The 17,500-nt window shown below is 43.5% G+C and overlaps 2 protein-coding genes across 3 annotated transcripts in view; both read right to left on the bottom strand.

The window, feature by feature from the left end:
- LOC110002022 (retinal guanylyl cyclase 1-like) overlaps window positions 1-13,742 on the bottom strand; it is a 21,922-nt gene extending 8,180 nt beyond the window's left edge. For both annotated transcript variants that reach the window (XM_065950104.1, XM_065950103.1), the window contains exons 1-13: window positions 13,612-13,742; window positions 5,729-5,978; window positions 5,261-5,491; window positions 4,843-4,998; window positions 4,576-4,718; window positions 4,215-4,370; window positions 3,574-3,723; window positions 3,234-3,453; window positions 3,022-3,097; window positions 2,782-2,866; window positions 1,981-2,097; window positions 857-940; window positions 503-679 (exon numbers count right to left, since the gene is read on the bottom strand). In XM_065950104.1, the coding sequence (XP_065806176.1) occupies window positions 503-679; window positions 857-940; window positions 1,981-2,097; window positions 2,782-2,866; window positions 3,022-3,097; window positions 3,234-3,453; window positions 3,574-3,723; window positions 4,215-4,370; window positions 4,576-4,718; window positions 4,843-4,998; window positions 5,261-5,491; window positions 5,729-5,969 (1,836 nt within the window). In that variant the 5' untranslated portion in view covers window positions 5,970-5,978; window positions 13,612-13,742. The remainder of the gene's footprint in view (window positions 1-502; window positions 680-856; window positions 941-1,980; window positions 2,098-2,781; window positions 2,867-3,021; window positions 3,098-3,233; window positions 3,454-3,573; window positions 3,724-4,214; window positions 4,371-4,575; window positions 4,719-4,842; window positions 4,999-5,260; window positions 5,492-5,728; window positions 5,979-13,611) is intronic.
- A 3,045-nt stretch (window positions 13,743-16,787) lies between these two features.
- The window catches only part of eif4e2rs1 (eukaryotic translation initiation factor 4E family member 2 related sequence 1), a 7,546-nt gene continuing 6,833 nt past the window's right edge, over window positions 16,788-17,500 (bottom strand). The window contains exons 6-7 of the mRNA XM_020658469.2: window positions 17,399-17,500; window positions 16,788-17,300 (exon numbers count right to left, since the gene is read on the bottom strand). The exon at window positions 17,399-17,500 is cut by the window's right edge and continues 35 nt beyond it. Of these exons, the coding sequence (XP_020514125.1) occupies window positions 17,261-17,300; window positions 17,399-17,500 (142 nt within the window). The 3' untranslated portion in view covers window positions 16,788-17,260. The remainder of the gene's footprint in view (window positions 17,301-17,398) is intronic.

Raw genomic sequence — 17,500 nt, 5'->3', positions numbered from 1 at the left:
AGTAAGAGTTTTTAGATCACGCTCATTCTGTGTCAGTTTACATGAAATGTGAAGCTACGAGCTAACTAAAGAGCGCTAACATTAGCATGCTAACACAACAACGCAGGACACAGTTAATGTGAAGCTACGAGCTAACTAAAGAGCGCTAACATTGGCATGCTAACACAACAATGCAGGACACAGGTGATTGCAGCTTGGGCTAAACTCCATCATGTGAACGCGGGTGGAGGAGGGTTGGAGGTGTGTTTCTGGAGGATAGCGGAGCCTCCGGTATGAAGGAGGCGTGGCCAAACAGCAGGCCGACATCTACTGGATCCAAAAGTTGCACATTCTTTCTCTAAGTGCGTAGGTGTCTAGATAGAGACTTAGGGCCCCGTTATTAGTAGTAGTACTACCATTCTTATTAGTGAAAATAGTAGTGTGAGCAGCGATAGAAAGCTTTGCAGAATTAGACTGGACCTTATGTAACTTTACTTTAGTTCACTTGCAGCAGTGTGAGTACCTTGATGAGGTCCATGAGCAGTGAGCTTTTGAACATCCAGTCGAGCCTCATATTACTGTCGGCCAGCAGGTCTGCCAGACTTCCTCGAGGACAGTGTTCGACCACCAGAGCAAAGATCCCTGAGTCAAGGAACAGTCCCACATACAGGTTCAGGTTCTCATGCCTCATGTCCCTCAGCTGGACAGTGAAGAACAAATACAGATCAATACATTAGGTTTCATGTCAACATATGGATCGATATACTGAAGGAGAAGGCAGGAAGTTTATTATAGAATACAAACACATTTTAAAATGTGTGTTTAACAAGGATTAAGTATTGATTTGGCTTTTTCAAGTATCCACTGTGTATTGTACCTGGGTGAACAGACTCTCGGTGCTTGGATTAACGGCTGTTATCGTCCTTTCACTTGAAATCTTCTTCAGCCAAACCCAGTCACCCTGACAATAACATGACCAATCAGAGCACAGAGTCAGCGAGTAGGTAAAACACACAGGGTAATGTTCTCTTCTTCAATTGGCAGTTATAATCAGTGTTCGAGTCAGAGTCGAGTCTCAAGGCTCCATTGCTCAAGTCAGAGTACGAGTCCACGTCACCAAACTAAAATTTGAGTCGAGTACAAGTCCCCAAACAACAATCTGAGTCTTTATCAAAGAGAAGAGAAGCTGTTTATAACAACTGTAAATGTTTCCATGTGTGCACGTTGTTGTCACAGTGATGTCACAGTGATGTTGCAGTGATGTCACTGTAATGTCGCAGTGATGTCGCAGTGATGTCACATTAATGTCGCAGTCATGTCGCAGTGATGTCGCAGTGATTTTGCAGTGATGTCACGGTGATGTCGCAGTGATGTCACAGTGATGTCGCAGTGATAGCGCAGTGATAGCACAGTGATGTCGCAGTGATGCTGCAGTGATGTTGCAATGATGTCACAGTGATAGCGCAGTGATGTCACAGTGATGTCGCAGTGATGCCGCAGTGATGTCAGTGATGTTGCAATGATGTCACAGTGATGTCGCAGTGATGTCACAGTGATGTCACGGTGATGTCGCAGTGATGTCGCAGAGATGTCGCAGTGATGTCGCAGTGATGTTGCAGAGATGTCGCAGTGATGTCACTGTAATGTCGCAGTGATGTCACATTGATGTCACAGTGATGTCGCAATGATGTCACGGTGATGTCGCAGTGATGTCACAGTGATGTCATGGTGATGTTGCAGTGATGTCGCAGTGATGTCACTGTAATGTCGCAGTGATGTTGCAGAGATGTCGCAGTGATGTCACTGTAATGTCGCAGTGATGTCACACTGATGTCGCAGTGATGTCGCAATGATGCCATGGTGATGTCGCAGTGATGTCACAGTGATGTCATGGTGATGTTGCAGTGATGTCACAGTGATGTCACGGTGATGTCACAGTGATATCACGGTAAGGTCAAAACAACAAAAGTAGGTTAACAAAAAGTTCATGTGCAGGTGTACCTCCAGGATTCCGATATTGGAGCTCTCAGGTGTGGTCAGGATGTAACTTCGAGCAATTGACCGGAAAGGAGTTTTAATTTCCAGAAGACTCCTCATGATCGACTCGTCGTTGAGTTTCTGTAAAACAATGACTTAGTCAGCAACTTTTACAATGTCCACAACAACAATCAGGACAACGTCAACAAAGAGACAATTTAATCAACAACCCCTAACCCTAACCCCCCATCAACAAACAATCACAACTACTGACTCCCAATCAACAAACAATAACAACTACTGACCCCCAATCAACAACCAATCAACAAACAATAACAACTACTGACCCCCAATCAACAAACAAGAACAACTACTGACCCCCAAAAAACAAACAATAACAACTACTGACCCCCAATCAACAAACAAGAACAACTACTGACCCCCATCAACAAACAATAACAACTACTGACCCCCATCAACAAACAAGAACAACTACTGACCCCCAATCAACAAACAATAACATACAAATAAATCAACATCTTTGAACTGTAAGTACTGAACTGTGTCTGTTCCAGTATAAAGGGGTTGTGGTACCAGTTCCAGTATAAAGGGGTTGTGGTGCCAGTACCAGTATAAAGGGGTTGTGGTACCAGTACCAGTATAAAGGGGTTGTGGTACCAGTTCCAGTATAAAGGGGTTGTGGTACCAGTTCCAGTATAAAGGGGTTGTGGTACCAGTACCAGTATAAAGGGGGTGTGGTACCAGTACCAGTATAAAGGGGTTGTGGTACCAGTACAAAGTTTTATTTGAAGATCTGTGTCTGACCTTCCTGCTGACTTGCGTGTCGATGAAGACGATATCGTCCAGAGTCAGGACTAGTTTGGTGAGGTTTGATGATCTCTTGTACTTCCTGTACACACACACACACAAATATACATAAATGATTTTGGTATTCAAAATTCAGTCTGTGTGTGTGTGTGTGTGTGTGTGTGTGTGTGTGTGTGTGTGTGTGTGTGTGTGTGTGTGTGTGTGTGTGTGTGTGTGTGTGTGTGTGTTTGCATTCACTTGATCCAGTAGAGTAAAGCTCCAATCAGAACGCAGAGCAACAAAAAGATGAAGAACATCGTAATCGAGTCCAAACCTGCAGAAAAAAAAAAAACATTTTCATCCTGAAAAAAAAAAGAGCTGAACTTTCCCAGCAGCACCTGAACACCTCATCTATTCAAGAAATCTACATTCCACATGATCCCACTCTCCCTGTAGGTCATTAAACGCACCGCCGCTGCAGGCCTCGTCCGGGTCGAACCAGCAGAAACTGGCCGTGGGGGGTTTTCCTCCGGGGAAGGTGAGTGAGCGACTCAGTGGTTTCAGACCACCGACTGTCCCGTCCGTGTGTGTCGGAGCGAGAGAGTGAGTCGGCACGAGTCGGTCGCCATCGCTGTCCAACACTACGTACCTGGCCTGAAGACCACGCCCATCTTTTCCTCCATACAACACCTGAAAAAAAATGGATGAAGCTGCATGATGAGACTAAATTTATCATAAACCACCGTATCCATCATCCCTCTTTTTATAATGAGTTTAAAGATATTGAGAGTGAAAGTGAAAGTTTTGGACCTGGTTGAAACCCTGGAAGTCGAAGCCTCCGTCTGAGTGGACCAGCTGAGTGCCCGTCACCCAGTGCCCGCCCCCCGCCTGACGACGCTCCTCCACTGCCTTGGCAATGAAGTACACCATGTTAAAGATGGTCCCAAACACCGGAGACACCTGCAGACAACGAGCAGGTCAAAATAAACCAATCGTGTGTACTTCCTGTGTGTAGTCACAGTTGGTCTACTTCCTGTGTGTAGTCACAGTTGTGTATTTCCTGTGTGTGGTCACAGTTGTGTACTTCCTGTGTGTAGTCACGGTTGTGTATTTCCTGTGTGTAGTCACGGTTGTGTACTTCCTGTGTGTAGTCACAGTTGTGTACTTCCTGCGTGTAGTCACAGTTGTGTATTTCCTGCGTGTAGTCACAGTTGGTCTACTTCCTGTGTGTAGTCACGGTTGTGTACTTCCTGTGTGTAGTCACAGTTGTGTACTTCCTGCGTGTAGTCACAGTTGTGTATTTCCTGCGTGTAGTCACAGTTGGTCTACTTCCTGTGTGTAGTCACAGTTGTGTACTTCCTGTGTGTAGTCACAGTTGTGTACTTCCTGTGTGTAGTCACGGTTGTGTACTTCCTGTGTGTAGTCACGGTTGTGTACTTCCTGTGTGTTACCTCTGTGGCTGAGACAGCTGATCGGATCTCACGCTTTATTTGAGCTTCGCGAAAAGCTTCGTAGAAGTTCTGGTCGGACGCCATGGTAACGGTAAGAACAGCGCTGTAGGCATGACGAAGCTTTGTGCTATTGGTCAGCTGAGGGAATATCACATCCTGATTGGACAGAAGAGTGAGTGTAAGTTTTATTGTGAAAGGGGACTTCCTCTTTGTGTTACTCAGATTATTGAATTTTCCATTTTTATGTTTCTTCATATTTTACATGACGCCCCAACTTTTAGAAACTAAAGTGGCGCCCCCTCAGGTTACAGAGGGAACTACTGATGAAGTTATTTTCTGTTTGGTGTTAAGTATCGATCACCTGGTACGGCATGGCGTACAGCAGGGCGTCATATGGAATAAACACGTAGCCATCAGAAATCATCCCCATTTCCAGTGCAGTCAATAGAAGCTCTCGCTGGTCCTCTCCACCAATCAGGACGGAGGTCATGCACAGGATCACCACTGAGACAAAAAATCAGGTAGAGAAGGAAAAATCATAAGAAAATTGACCTTTTAAAGATTTTTATTTTATTTTGAAATAGTTCATTTTTGTGTTAATCCATCAGATTTGATTTTAAACTCTGACCTTTGACCCTGTCCGCCTCTCGGATAGCTTTAAGCGCTTCACGAGGTCCGCCGTTTTTCTTTGAGTCCATGGTAACCACTGGACCAATGGGCAGTCCCAGAGCTCTCAGTGCTGAGGCCACTTCCTGCCCAGTGCTCTCCCATAGGTCAGACGGAGCTGAGCGAACAGGAAGAGGCGGGACAATGTTAAAATTACAACAATTATTACTTTTAAATAACAGGACAGATCAAGCATAACCCTGATTGGTTGTGTGATTTAAATCTAATTTTCACCATAATTTAAACGAAATAAAGATTTAATTAAATGTTTTCATCGCTCCTGGCAGACCCTGACCCCGTTACTCTAAGGCCACGCCCTCCACAGTGACATCACTCCTGTTAGACCTCGACCCTGTTACTTTGTGGCCACGCCTCCTCACCTGAGATGACGCCAACGTGCGCCCAGCGGAAGAACCTGAGCACAGTGAACAGTACTTTGCTTGGAGGAGTGATGGGAGGCAGGTTTGGCCAATCAGCAGCAAGGCATCCAGGAGAGGCAAGGCCCGCCTCCCAATGCTGAGCCAATAGGGAAGCTGCATGACATAGGGCGGGGTTAAAGGGTCCAATGTAGGCGTGGCCGTAGCCCTCCAGCTCCCCAAGTTCTGTGAGTGCTGAAAAAAAATCAGAGAAGAAGAGAATTTATTGGTCAAGAAAAACAATTGTTAATGTTAATTGATGATGTCATGTTGTTTTCTGTTTATCACACTGTTGGAGGCGGGGCTTATTTCCATCATTAAACTAATAATCATGGCTCATAAACAGTCTGATTGTAATCCACTGTCTGAAAATGTGTGTTTCTCTCTAATCTTTCTTGATTGATAAACTGCTGTTTTGATTGGTTGACAAACCTTTGGAGGCGGAGCAATCTTCACTCAGCAGTTTGATATCGTACCAGTATCCTCTGCTCAGACCGCTGTCGCTGCGTAACCGTGACAACGCCAGGTTAGCTGCAGCCGTTGGCATCGCTCTGGAGAACATGGGGTCACATGACCACGGACCAATCAGAGCCAGCTTAAAGGTCGCTGTCCTGACATCCGTGATGCATAGCAACCACAGGAAAATGCCTAGCAACCACCTGGAAGGCTGCATCCTGGGGACCTGACGATGTGAAATTAAACAAATACCAACCAAAAATATTAATTTAAAAACATATGTTCTGATAAAGTAATAAATATACACATGGTCAGAAAAATATAATAATAATGATAACAATAATAAAATGTTAAAGGATTGCAAAAATAAGTCAGACAGGTCAGACGGGACCCATAACGCAGCACACTGTAAGACAAGACCCTGAACGCAGCACATGGTCATTGTTAGAAATGATCGTGAATGTAGCACATGGTCAGACAGGACCCTGAATGCATCATATTGTTAAACAGGACCCTGAACACAGCACATGGTCAGACAGGACCCTGAATGCATCATATTGTTAAACAGGACCCTGAACACAGCACATGGTCAGACAGGACCCTGAACACAGCACATGGTCAGACAGGACCCTGAATGCATCATATTGTCAGACAGGATCCTGAACACAGCACATGGTCAGACAGGACCCTGAATGCAGCATATTGTCAGACAGGACCCTGAATGCAGCACATTGTAAGACAGGACCCTGAATGCAGCACATTGTAGCACAGGATCCTGAACACAGCACATTGTAAGACAGGACCCTGAATGCAGCATATTGTCAGACAGGACCCTGAATGCAGCACATTGTAAGACAGGACCCTGAATGCAGCACATTGTAGGACAGGATCCTGAACACAGCATATTGTCAGACAGGACCCTGAACGCAGCACATGGTCAGACAGGACCCTGAATGCAGCACATTGTAGGACAAGACCCTGAACAAAGCACATTGTAAGACAGGACCCTGAATGTAGCACATTGTAAGACAGGACCGTGAATGCAGCACATGTCAGACAGGACCCTGAACACAGCACATGGTCAGACAGGACCCTGAACGTAGCACAATGTCAGACAGGACTCTGAACACAGCGCATGGTCAGACAGGACCCTGAACACAGCACAATGTCAGACAGGACCCTGAACACAGCACAATGTCAGACAGGACCCTGAACACAGCACATGGTCAGACAGGACCCTGAACACAGCACAATGTCAGACAGGACTCTGAACACAGCGCATGGTCAGACAGGACCCTGAACACAGCACATGGTCAGACAGGACCCTGAACACAGCACAATGTCAGACAGGACCCTGAACACAGCACATGGTCAGACAGGACCCTGAACACAGCACAATGTCAGACAGGACCCTGAACACAGCACAATCACGGTTCACAGTCTTTCCTGTAGAATCACAACTATCAGTTTGTGAGCAATTCTGAGTGAAGCTCATATTTGGAGACTTTGAAAGTGACATCATTCTGACTGAATCAAAGAACAACAGATAGATGATCAACATTCACTTTACTCACATGTTGACCTCTAATCGAGGTCATAAAGAGTTCACAGATTAACACAGTTCAGAGAGATGAAGGTGAAAGGGATCCAGTGAACAGTAATCAGACATTGTGTTGTGTTCAAGGTCTGACAAGTGAAATGAGACGATTGAGAAGTTGATCTGTATCATGTGACAATCTTTTTTCTCCCTCAGACTCTGACCCTTTTGACCGGTCTGACCATTGACCTCTAATCCGCAAATGTTAATGCTGACTGACCCCATTAGCTAATGCTGAAGACAGCTAAGAGCGCTAAGTTTAGCAACAATGCTAACGCTCTTAAGACAAGCTGAGAGGTAGAGAGGACACATCTACCTGAGCCCCGCCCCCTCAACTGATTACATCATAACCTCAACCATTACTACTACTAATAATAAGGTTACATTATTATTATTATTATTATTATTAATAATTTAAAAGTTTAAAATTAGAGACTATCAAGGAAACACACCAAAGTGTTGATGACATCATCCTAAACGTTTGTCAATCTGTGATTACTGATTGGCTGTGATAAACCTGATTCAGGTCTATGAGCCAGTAAAACACCTTTCAACAGATGATTCATGTAAACATGACAACAGAGACATAAAACATGAGAGGGGTTAGAGACGATGACTGAGTATCTCAGAGCTAAAGAAGATGTTTCTGATTCTGACTGAATCATTTTGAGAACAAAACCTGAAGGAAGGACTCTGATCAGACACCTGAACACCACACAGGAAGTGATCTGACTTTATCTGTCTCCATCTCTCTGCTGAGTTTCAAGTTTCTGACCATTACAGGAAGATGTTCTGCGTCATGGTGGATTCATGTTGGGTCTCTGATGGATGGATGGATGGATGGATGATTGGATGAATGGACATTTTCATGGAAGGTTGGATGGATGGATGGAGGGATGATTTGATGGATGGATGATTTGATGGATGGATTGATGGATGGATGGAGGGATGGATGGATGGATGGATGATTTGATGGATGGATGGATGGATGATTTGATGGATGGATGGATGATTTGATGGATGGATGGATGGATGGATGGATGATTTGATGGATGGATGGATGGATGGATGATTTGATGGATGGATGGATGGATGGATGATTTGATGGATGGATGGATGGATGGATGATTTGATGGATGGATTGATGGATGGATTGATGGATGGATGATTTGATGGATGGATGGATGGATGGATGGATGATTTGATGGATGGATTGATGGATGGATGATTTGATGGATGGATTGATGGATGGATCAAGGTCGTTCATCCCATCTGCCGTCAGACTCTTTAACAACATCATCACCTCATGCTACACACTGTGTGTGTTTTTTTAAGAACAAGTTACTGTGTCATTTTACATTATTGTATTTTTTTACATTATTGTATTTTTTTATTTAAATGATGTAAATATGTTTGATTTGATTTTAACTTCTATTTTTATTTTTTATGAGTATATTCCCGTCCCCTGTTTTCTGGAGCTGCTGTAATGCACAAATTTCCCCCACGGGGGATCAATCAAGTTTATCTTCATCTTCATCTTCATCTTTATCTTTATCTTTATCTTTATGGATGGATGGATGGATGGATGGATGATTTGATGGATGGATTGATGGTTGGATGGATGGATTATTTGATGGATGGATTGATGGATGGATGGATGGATGGATGGATGGATGGATGGATGGATGATTTGATGGATGGAGGGATGATTTGATGGATGGATGGATGGATGATGGATGGATGATGGATGGATGGATGGATGATTTGATGGATGGAGGGATGATTTGATGGATGGATTGATGGATGGATGGATGGATGGATGGATGGATAGATGGATGGATGGATGATTTGATGGATGGAGGGATGATTTGATGGATGGATGATGGATGGATGGATGGATGATTTGATGGATAATTGATGGATGGATGGATGGATGGAGGGAGGGAGGGATGATTTGATAGATGATAGATGGGGGATGGGTAGATGGATAGATGATTTGATGGATGGATTGATGGATGATTTGATGGATGGATTGATGGATGATGGATGGATGGATTGATGGATGATGGATGGATGGATGGAGGGATGATTTGATGGATGGATGAATGGATGATGGATGGATGGATGATTTGATGGATGGATGGATGGATGGATGGAGGGAGGGATGATTTGATGGATGGATGGATGATTTGATGGATGGATGGATGGATGGATGGATGGATGGAGGGAGGGATGATTTGATGGATGGATGGATGGATGATTTGATGGATGGATGGATGGATGGATGGATGGATGGAGGGAGGGATGATTTGATGGATGGATGGATGGATGATTTGATGGATGGAGGGATGATTTGATGGATGGATGAATGGATGATGGATGGATGGATGATTTGATGGATGGATGGATGGATGGATGGGGGATGATTTGATAGATGGATGGATGGATGGATTGATGGATGGATGATTTGATCTATAATTGAGTCTGTAATACTAACTTGTTAAAATATTAGATATAAAGGTACATTTCATCCTGTGTCAGTCCTCTTAAAGCTCTGTACCTTCATAACTCAAGCTGCTGGTTTTCAAAGTGAGTAACTTTCTAAATGTTCTGTTTAAACCTGCATCATCTTTAGCAACCTGTAAATCTGAAATATCAGTCTGTAAAAATAAATCTGTAAAAACTGCAAAATTGCATAAATGTGTAGAAATGATAAAAATAAAAGTATAAAAAAGGTATCTGTAACATTTTCCTTGGATGAATTCTTTTGATCGCTTCAAACTGTTTCAAGGTGAGATCAGAGACCAGAGGCTCAGGTGACACCTTAAATCCAATCACAGTAAAGCACACACACACACACACACACACACACACACACACACACACACACACACACACACACACACACACACCTGAAAGCTGTAAATTCGATTTGTCAGAACAAGCTGCTGCTCTGTGATTGGCTCATTGAAACCAGGTCAAACTGCACTCTTTGTTCTTCAGTCTGAAGATTTCCATCAGTTCAAACTTCTTTCTCTCTTGATTTTTTACATTTTTAATTCATAAATTAATAAACATCAAATCACCAAACTGTTGGTTTTGTAAAGTAAATACCAAGTCAAGCTTTCTACATAAACACAATGAGAGCACATGGTTTCTGTCCCGGAAGACACTTAACAAACTCTCACTACACGTAAAGATGACATCACTAAAACGCTGTCATTTACATATTTCAGGTTTGTCTTTGAGAGATTCTTTGTTTTCTTTAAACTGTGAACACTTCCCTTTTCACGACTGAGATTGTTTCTGGCTTTCTTCAAGTCAATGACTCGGCTTCACTTTATAAAATGTAGAAACAATAGGGACAGAGTTGTTATTATTTTATATTAATATAATAATATTAAAAGCAATGTGAGATTGCTGCTGGTTGCTTTCTTTATCTTTTTTAAATTAAAGAAACTCTCCAGGTGGATAGATTTCAGTCACATGTGTTCAATAATCTGTTGATTTAATCAGGTGAAGCATCACCTCAGGTTGTTAAAGACGGAACAGTGGGAAGGGTTACCTGCACAGTCCTCAGGTGACTCAGGTTGTCTCTAGTTGTTTCCATGGTGTCTATACGTCTATATATAATATGGGTGGATGTAGGGTTTGATTCTTTAGGGCCTGACAGCACTTCTGTCCTGGCAGCGCTCGCTTTCAATACAAAACCGAAGTAATTCAGAGTTTTCAGCGTTAATCGCCCTAAGCGCTAAGCGTACTCCCCGTCAGCTGTTTTTCTGTCAACAGTTAAACTTTTGGAACAGTGCTGCGCTCGTAGATGTTAATTATCCCTCAACGACCAATTAGAATCAAGAAGGCAGGGTGGGACTTACAACATCAGGTTTTGTTAACAACAATGGTGGACTGGACGCTCGTCTGACTCGTCTTTTGGAGGGAACAGTTCCCAGGTGTGAAACTGCTGCTGATGTCAGAACACGACTTTACATCGTTTTTGATGTTTCCTTGAACTGAAGTAAATATTAAACACAGCTGAAACTGAAGTTCTCTTTCGTAACCTAGCAACAATGACACAGAGGTTCCATCCATCCATCCGTCCATTCATCCATCCATCTGTCCCTCCATTCATCCATCCATCTGTCCCTCCATCCATCTGTCCATTCATCCATCCCTCCATCTGTCCCTCCATCCATCCTTCCCTCCATCCAACTATCCCTCCATCCCTCCACCCATCCCTCCATCCATCCGTCCATACAACCATCCCTCCATCCCTTCATCCATCTGTCCATCCCTCAATCCTTCCATCCAACCATCCAACCATCCCTCATCCATCCATCCATCTGTCCATTCATCCATCCCTCCATCTGTCACTCCATCCATCCTTCCCTCCATCCAACTATCCCTCCATCCCTCCACCCATCCCTCCATCCATCCGTCCATCCAACCATCCCTCCATCCCTCCATCCATCCATCACTCCATCCCTCCATCCATCCATCCATCTGTCCATTCATCCATCCCTCCATCTGTCCCTCCATCCATCCTTCCCTCCATCCAACTATCCCTCCATCCCTCCACCCATCCCTCCATCCATCCAACCTTCCCTCCATCCAACCATCACTCCATCCCGCCATCCCTTCATCCATCTGTCCATCCCTCAATCCTTCCATCCAACCATCCAACCATCCCACCATCCCTCCATCCCTTCATCCCTTCATCCACCTGTCCCTCCACCTGTCCATCCATCCATCTACATCATCCACAAACCAAAAGAAAAGAGGAAATAATTTCACATGTAGAGTTCAATGCAGAATTTAACAACGACAACACGAGTTCCTCCGACAATATGCCACAGTCATGATTTTCAGCAGAAGTCTCTGGTGGCTGCTTATGTGTTGAAGGTGTTCTGTAGGCGGTTTGTGGAGCCTATGAAAAACTTCTTATGACATGACATGCTGTCGTCTGGTTAACATCAATCATGTCTCCTCTCACATCTGTCCTGCGCCACTGTCTTCAAATCTTTTCAATCTAACAAGCACCACTCAGGGTATTTACTAAAAACATATCAGCTCTGTCTTTAAAAGGATGATTCTGATGGGAGAGAAAAGGTGTTGAAACGAGGACACACACTCTGAGAGCAGTCAGCAGGGCGGGGGACAGCGCTGTGTTTCTGTCAAACATGCTGAATTCAAAGGTTGGCTCTAAAAAACCTTCTGATCAGTTCACTGTCTGAGTAAACGTCCTGTGGGTTTGTTGAACGATACGTTACAATACGATACGTTACAATACGATAAGTTACGATACAATACAATACAATACGATACAATACGATACAATACGTTACGATATGTTACGATACATTACAATACGATACGTTACGATACAATACTTTACGATACGATACAATACGTTACGATATTTTCCGATACGTTACAATACGATACGTTACAATACGATAAGTTACGATACAATACGTTACGATACGATACGTTGTGATACGATACGTTGTGATACGATACGTTGTGATACGATACGATGCGTTGCGATACGATGCGATACGACAAGTTACAATACAATACGTTACGATATGTTACGATATGTTACGATACATTACAATACGCTAAGTTATGATACGTTGCAATACGATAAGTTACGATACAATACGTTACGATACGATACAATACGTTACGATACATTACGTTACGATACGTGACGATATGATATAAGAGCTGATCTGTTCTACCGAGGCTTCGCTGTGATCTTTATTTTTTCATAAGTTCCATGATCTGACCTCAATGAACATTCTTGGTATGTAAAGGTTCATGCAGTGTGGATAATTGTACCTTCTGTGTATATTAAAGTACAGGCTGTGTTATTAAGTGTACCTTATTTATGTTTGATGAGTTAAATTTGTAAAAAGGAGACGATTTTCCAAAAATGTAAGAGTTGAATTAACGGTTTGATGTAGATCTTTTGTTGCTTTTAGCTGTTGTGTTGTTTCTATGATTTTTTTTCTACAACACCTTAAAAAATATACTTTAATAACCACTACAGCCAATGTTCCTACTGATCGTCCACTGTATTCATCTTCTCATAATTTCTGTAGTTTTCAATAGTTTTCTGATATTTTCTATATTAAAAAACATTTATATATATTCTGTCATTTTCTTCTGGTCCGTGATTATATTACACAAAATCACTCTTTAACAGACTGACCATACTTAAAAACTATCAGACACACACGCACACACACACAGTGTTTACCTTTGGCTCAAAGGTTCATCGGTCCAAAATCCTTCAATTTCTCTCAATAAAGTAAAAAGAAAAGCCTTCCAGCAGCGAGCAAACGATGCACTGCAGAAAGTGCTGATGTCAGGTCAGAGAAAGAGAGAGAGAGAGAGACTGAGAGAGTGACACACACACACACACACACACACACACACACACACACACACACACACACACACACACACACACACACACACACACACACACAGAGGATTTAGTTTAATCTTGTTTAGAGTTCAGTAAGAAGTTTGGCTTCAGGTTAGAGACTGTAATGAGAGTATGACTTACTGTGTGTGTGTGTGTGTGTGTGTGTGTGTGTGTGTGTGTGTGTGTGAGAGAGAGAGAGAGAGAGAGAGAGAGGGAGAGGGGTGACCTTCTTACCTGTTGAATCTGTGGTCATATCCTCAAAGTTACATGTACTCCCTTGATATCACTGGTGCAGACTGTCTACCTGTGGACATTAAGATGCATACTATCCTGACCTGTCCATAAAACTCCCAATGCATCGACCTGCCCGCCAGTCTCATGATGCATCCACCTGTACATCAATCACACAATGTATCAACCTGTACATCATTCTCCATTCACACAGATACTGTAAAAATCCTCCAGTAAGCCTACAGCAGCACAACTAGGAGCTGTTCCAAGCCTTAACCAGATTATAAAAAAGGAAAGTTTTAAGTCTACTTTTAGAGTCAGAGTCGGTCTCCTCTCAGACCCTGACATTATGATGGTTCCAAAGGAGAGGGGCCTGGTAACTGAAGGCTCTACATCACGTAGTACTAAAGGTAAAACAAGCAGGCCTGTATTCTGGGAGCGCATTGTTCTAGAAGGGAAATGTGGCACTGTTAGCTCTTTAAAGGTCACATCTCCTCCTCTTCTTCAGTGTAAATAAGTGTCAGAGCTCCCCAAAACATGTGTGTGAAGTTTCTTGTTCTAAATCCACTCTGATCCTGTATTTGATCATGTCTATAAACCCCTCTATTTCAGCCCTGCTCAGAACAGGCTGTTTCTGTGTCTGTACCTTTAAATATGTAAATGAGCTGTGTCTGACCACGCCCCCTCTCTGGAAGGGCTTGGGTGTCTCTGGCTTTCTCGCTCCATGTCCTATTGTTTACGGTGAGAAGGCGGACTCAGAGGGCAGAACAAACACCTAGCTGTGGGAGAGTCACCCACCTGGGGGAGGGGCTACTGCCCTTTGTGATGTCATGAAGGGAACATCTCCAAACGGAGTGTTTGAGCACACATTTTCTGAAAAGTGGAGCAGGCATCATTGGTGACTCACCAGAGCACCCTGATATAAGAGAATTTCAATAATCCAACTTGGAGGTAACAAATGCATGTACTAGCTTTTCTGCATCAGGATATTCCTAATGTGAAAATAGTCCTTGAAATGTGTTTTATGTGTGAGTTAAAGGACATATCTCGATCAAATAGAACTCCTAGATTCATAACAGTGGTGCTAGATGCCAGGCTGATGTCATTAAGGACAGTTATATAATTAGAAAAAGTCTCTCTGAGGTTTTTAGGACCAAGTACAATGTGGAGTAGCAGAAGACGTCTGGTCATCCAGGCCCTAATGTCCTTAGTTTACGTAACTGACCATTGATAGGTAAAGTTGAGTATCATTTGCATAGCAATAAAACGATTGCAGTGTTATATTAGCTAGAGGAAGCACATATAAGGTCAATAAAGATTGATCTGATAAACAGGATTTAAACCAACCTAATGCAGTTCTTTTAATGCCAATTAAGTCTTCAAGTCTGTGTAACAGGATGTGTTGGTCAGGTGCAGCACTCACAGCAAACAGCTACGGAGAGAAGTGTTCTTTTTGTATCCATGAGAAATCTGTTTGTAACTGCACAAGAGCTGTGTTAAAAAAGCCAAAAATATCAACCTTTCATTAACAGAGTCACAGTGTTTATGGTCTGTAATGTTTCTGTGTTCCACGGTGTTCTGCACACTGCAGTCCTTTCTGCAGTCACAGTCTTTACAGTGGCGTTCTGCTGATTCAGGGTTCTGCAGTGTTTCAGGGTTCTGCGGTGATTCACAGTTCTGTAGTGTTTACAGTGACATTCTGCAGCTGTTCAGGGTTCTGCAGTGTTTCAGTGTTCTGCAGTGTTTACAACCCAGGATTCTGCAGTGTTTCAGGGTTCTGCAGTGTTTCAGGATTCTGCAGTGTTTCAGTGTTCTGCAGTGTTTACAGTGACGTTCTGCACTGTTTCAGGATTCTGCAGTGTTTCAGGGTTCTGCAGTGTTTCAGGATTCTGCAGTGTTTCAGTGTTCTGCAGTGTTTCAGGGTTCTGCAGTATTTCAAGGTTCTGCAGTGTTTCAGTGTTCTGCAGTGTTTCAGGGTTCTGCACTGTTTCAGGATTCTGCAGTGTTTCAGGGTTCTGCACTGTTTCAGGGTTCTGCAGTGTTTCAGGATTCTGCAGTATTTAAAGGTTCTGCAGTGTTTCAGGGTTCTGCAGTGTTTCAGTGTTCTGCAGTGTTTACAGTGACGTTCTGCAGTGTTTCAGGATTCTGCAGTGTTTACAGTGACGTTCTGCAGTGTTTCAGGATTCTGCAGTGTTTACAGTGACGCGCTGCAGTGTTTCAGGGTTCTGCAGTGTTTCAGGATTCTGCAGTGTTTCAGGATTCTGCAGTGTTTCAGGATTCTGCAGTGTTTCAGGATTCTGCAGTGTTTACAGTGACGCTCTGCAGTGTTTCAGGGTTCTGCAGTGTTTCAGGATTCTGCAGTGTTTCAGGATTCTGCAGTCCACCTTGTGATGATCTGTAGCGTTTGTGGCCTGCACAGTCTCAGGTTGAGTGGGGGCTGATCTGTTAATCCTGATCTGGATTAGGTCCATCCTCAGAGATCACAGTTCCCAGCTGGTTTGCAGCCAGGAATAGAGGAAGGATTAGACGTGCACTAACTGGCCTGGAAAAGCCTGGAATGGTTCTGATTCTCTGATAGACGGCCCGGTGCCAGCTGGGTCAAAGTCCTGAACTCATGGAAATTTGAGGAGTCACCGAGGACAAGGAGCTGGCCCAATGACATGGCTTGAATCTTTAGGTTAGGAGACATGTTTGAAGTCTCTATTGGATTGTAGTTCTTTTAAAACTTTCAACATGTCCGCCAACATTCAGTGAATAAAGACAAACAGCAGAACGTCTGTTTATCACTTTATTTGATAAAATGCAGAACCCAGAAATAAACACGAGATTCAGTTTTATTTACACAATTAAACAACAACATACCAAAATTACAAAATCCTGCCTCCCCCAACTCTGACCAGCAACCACCGTGCTGGTTTTACTGGCTTATCCTGGTGTATAGTGGTTGAACTGGTTATTGTACAGTTCAGTTCTAAATGTCAAGATCAAAATGCTGATCAAATATCAATCACTGACAAGTTGACGTCAGTCCAGATCATAGACTTTGTTGGTCCACACACACACACACACACACACACACACACACACACACACACACACACACACACACACACACACACACACACACACACACACACACACACACACACACACACACACACACACACACACACACACACACACACACACACACACAGTTATCTACATCCTGATTGGACCGGAGGGCAGTCAGCTGACTCGTACGTCTTCAGAGGGAAATCTTTGTGTTCCTGAAGCTCGAGTTGTCCCTGAAAACAGAGCAGAGATCAGCGTTTCTGCCCCGAGGTTTATCACTTAGGGGTGCTGGGTAGTACATGTATCTGCTCACAGCTGTACACCTGAGTACCTGAGGCTGTCGTTGTGCGTCTTGTACTCCATGATGGTGTTGGTCGGGAGGTTCAGGACTCTTCTTAACGTGTCTCTGATTCTCGCCGTGGTCGTCTGATCG

The sequence above is a fragment of the Labrus bergylta genome, chromosome 22 (assembly GCF_963930695.1).
Source record: "Labrus bergylta chromosome 22, fLabBer1.1, whole genome shotgun sequence".
NCBI classification, from domain to species: domain Eukaryota; kingdom Metazoa; phylum Chordata; class Actinopteri; order Labriformes; family Labridae; genus Labrus; species Labrus bergylta.
The sequence above is the reverse complement of the archived record's forward strand: the minus strand, read 5'-3'. Positions and strand labels throughout refer to the sequence as shown.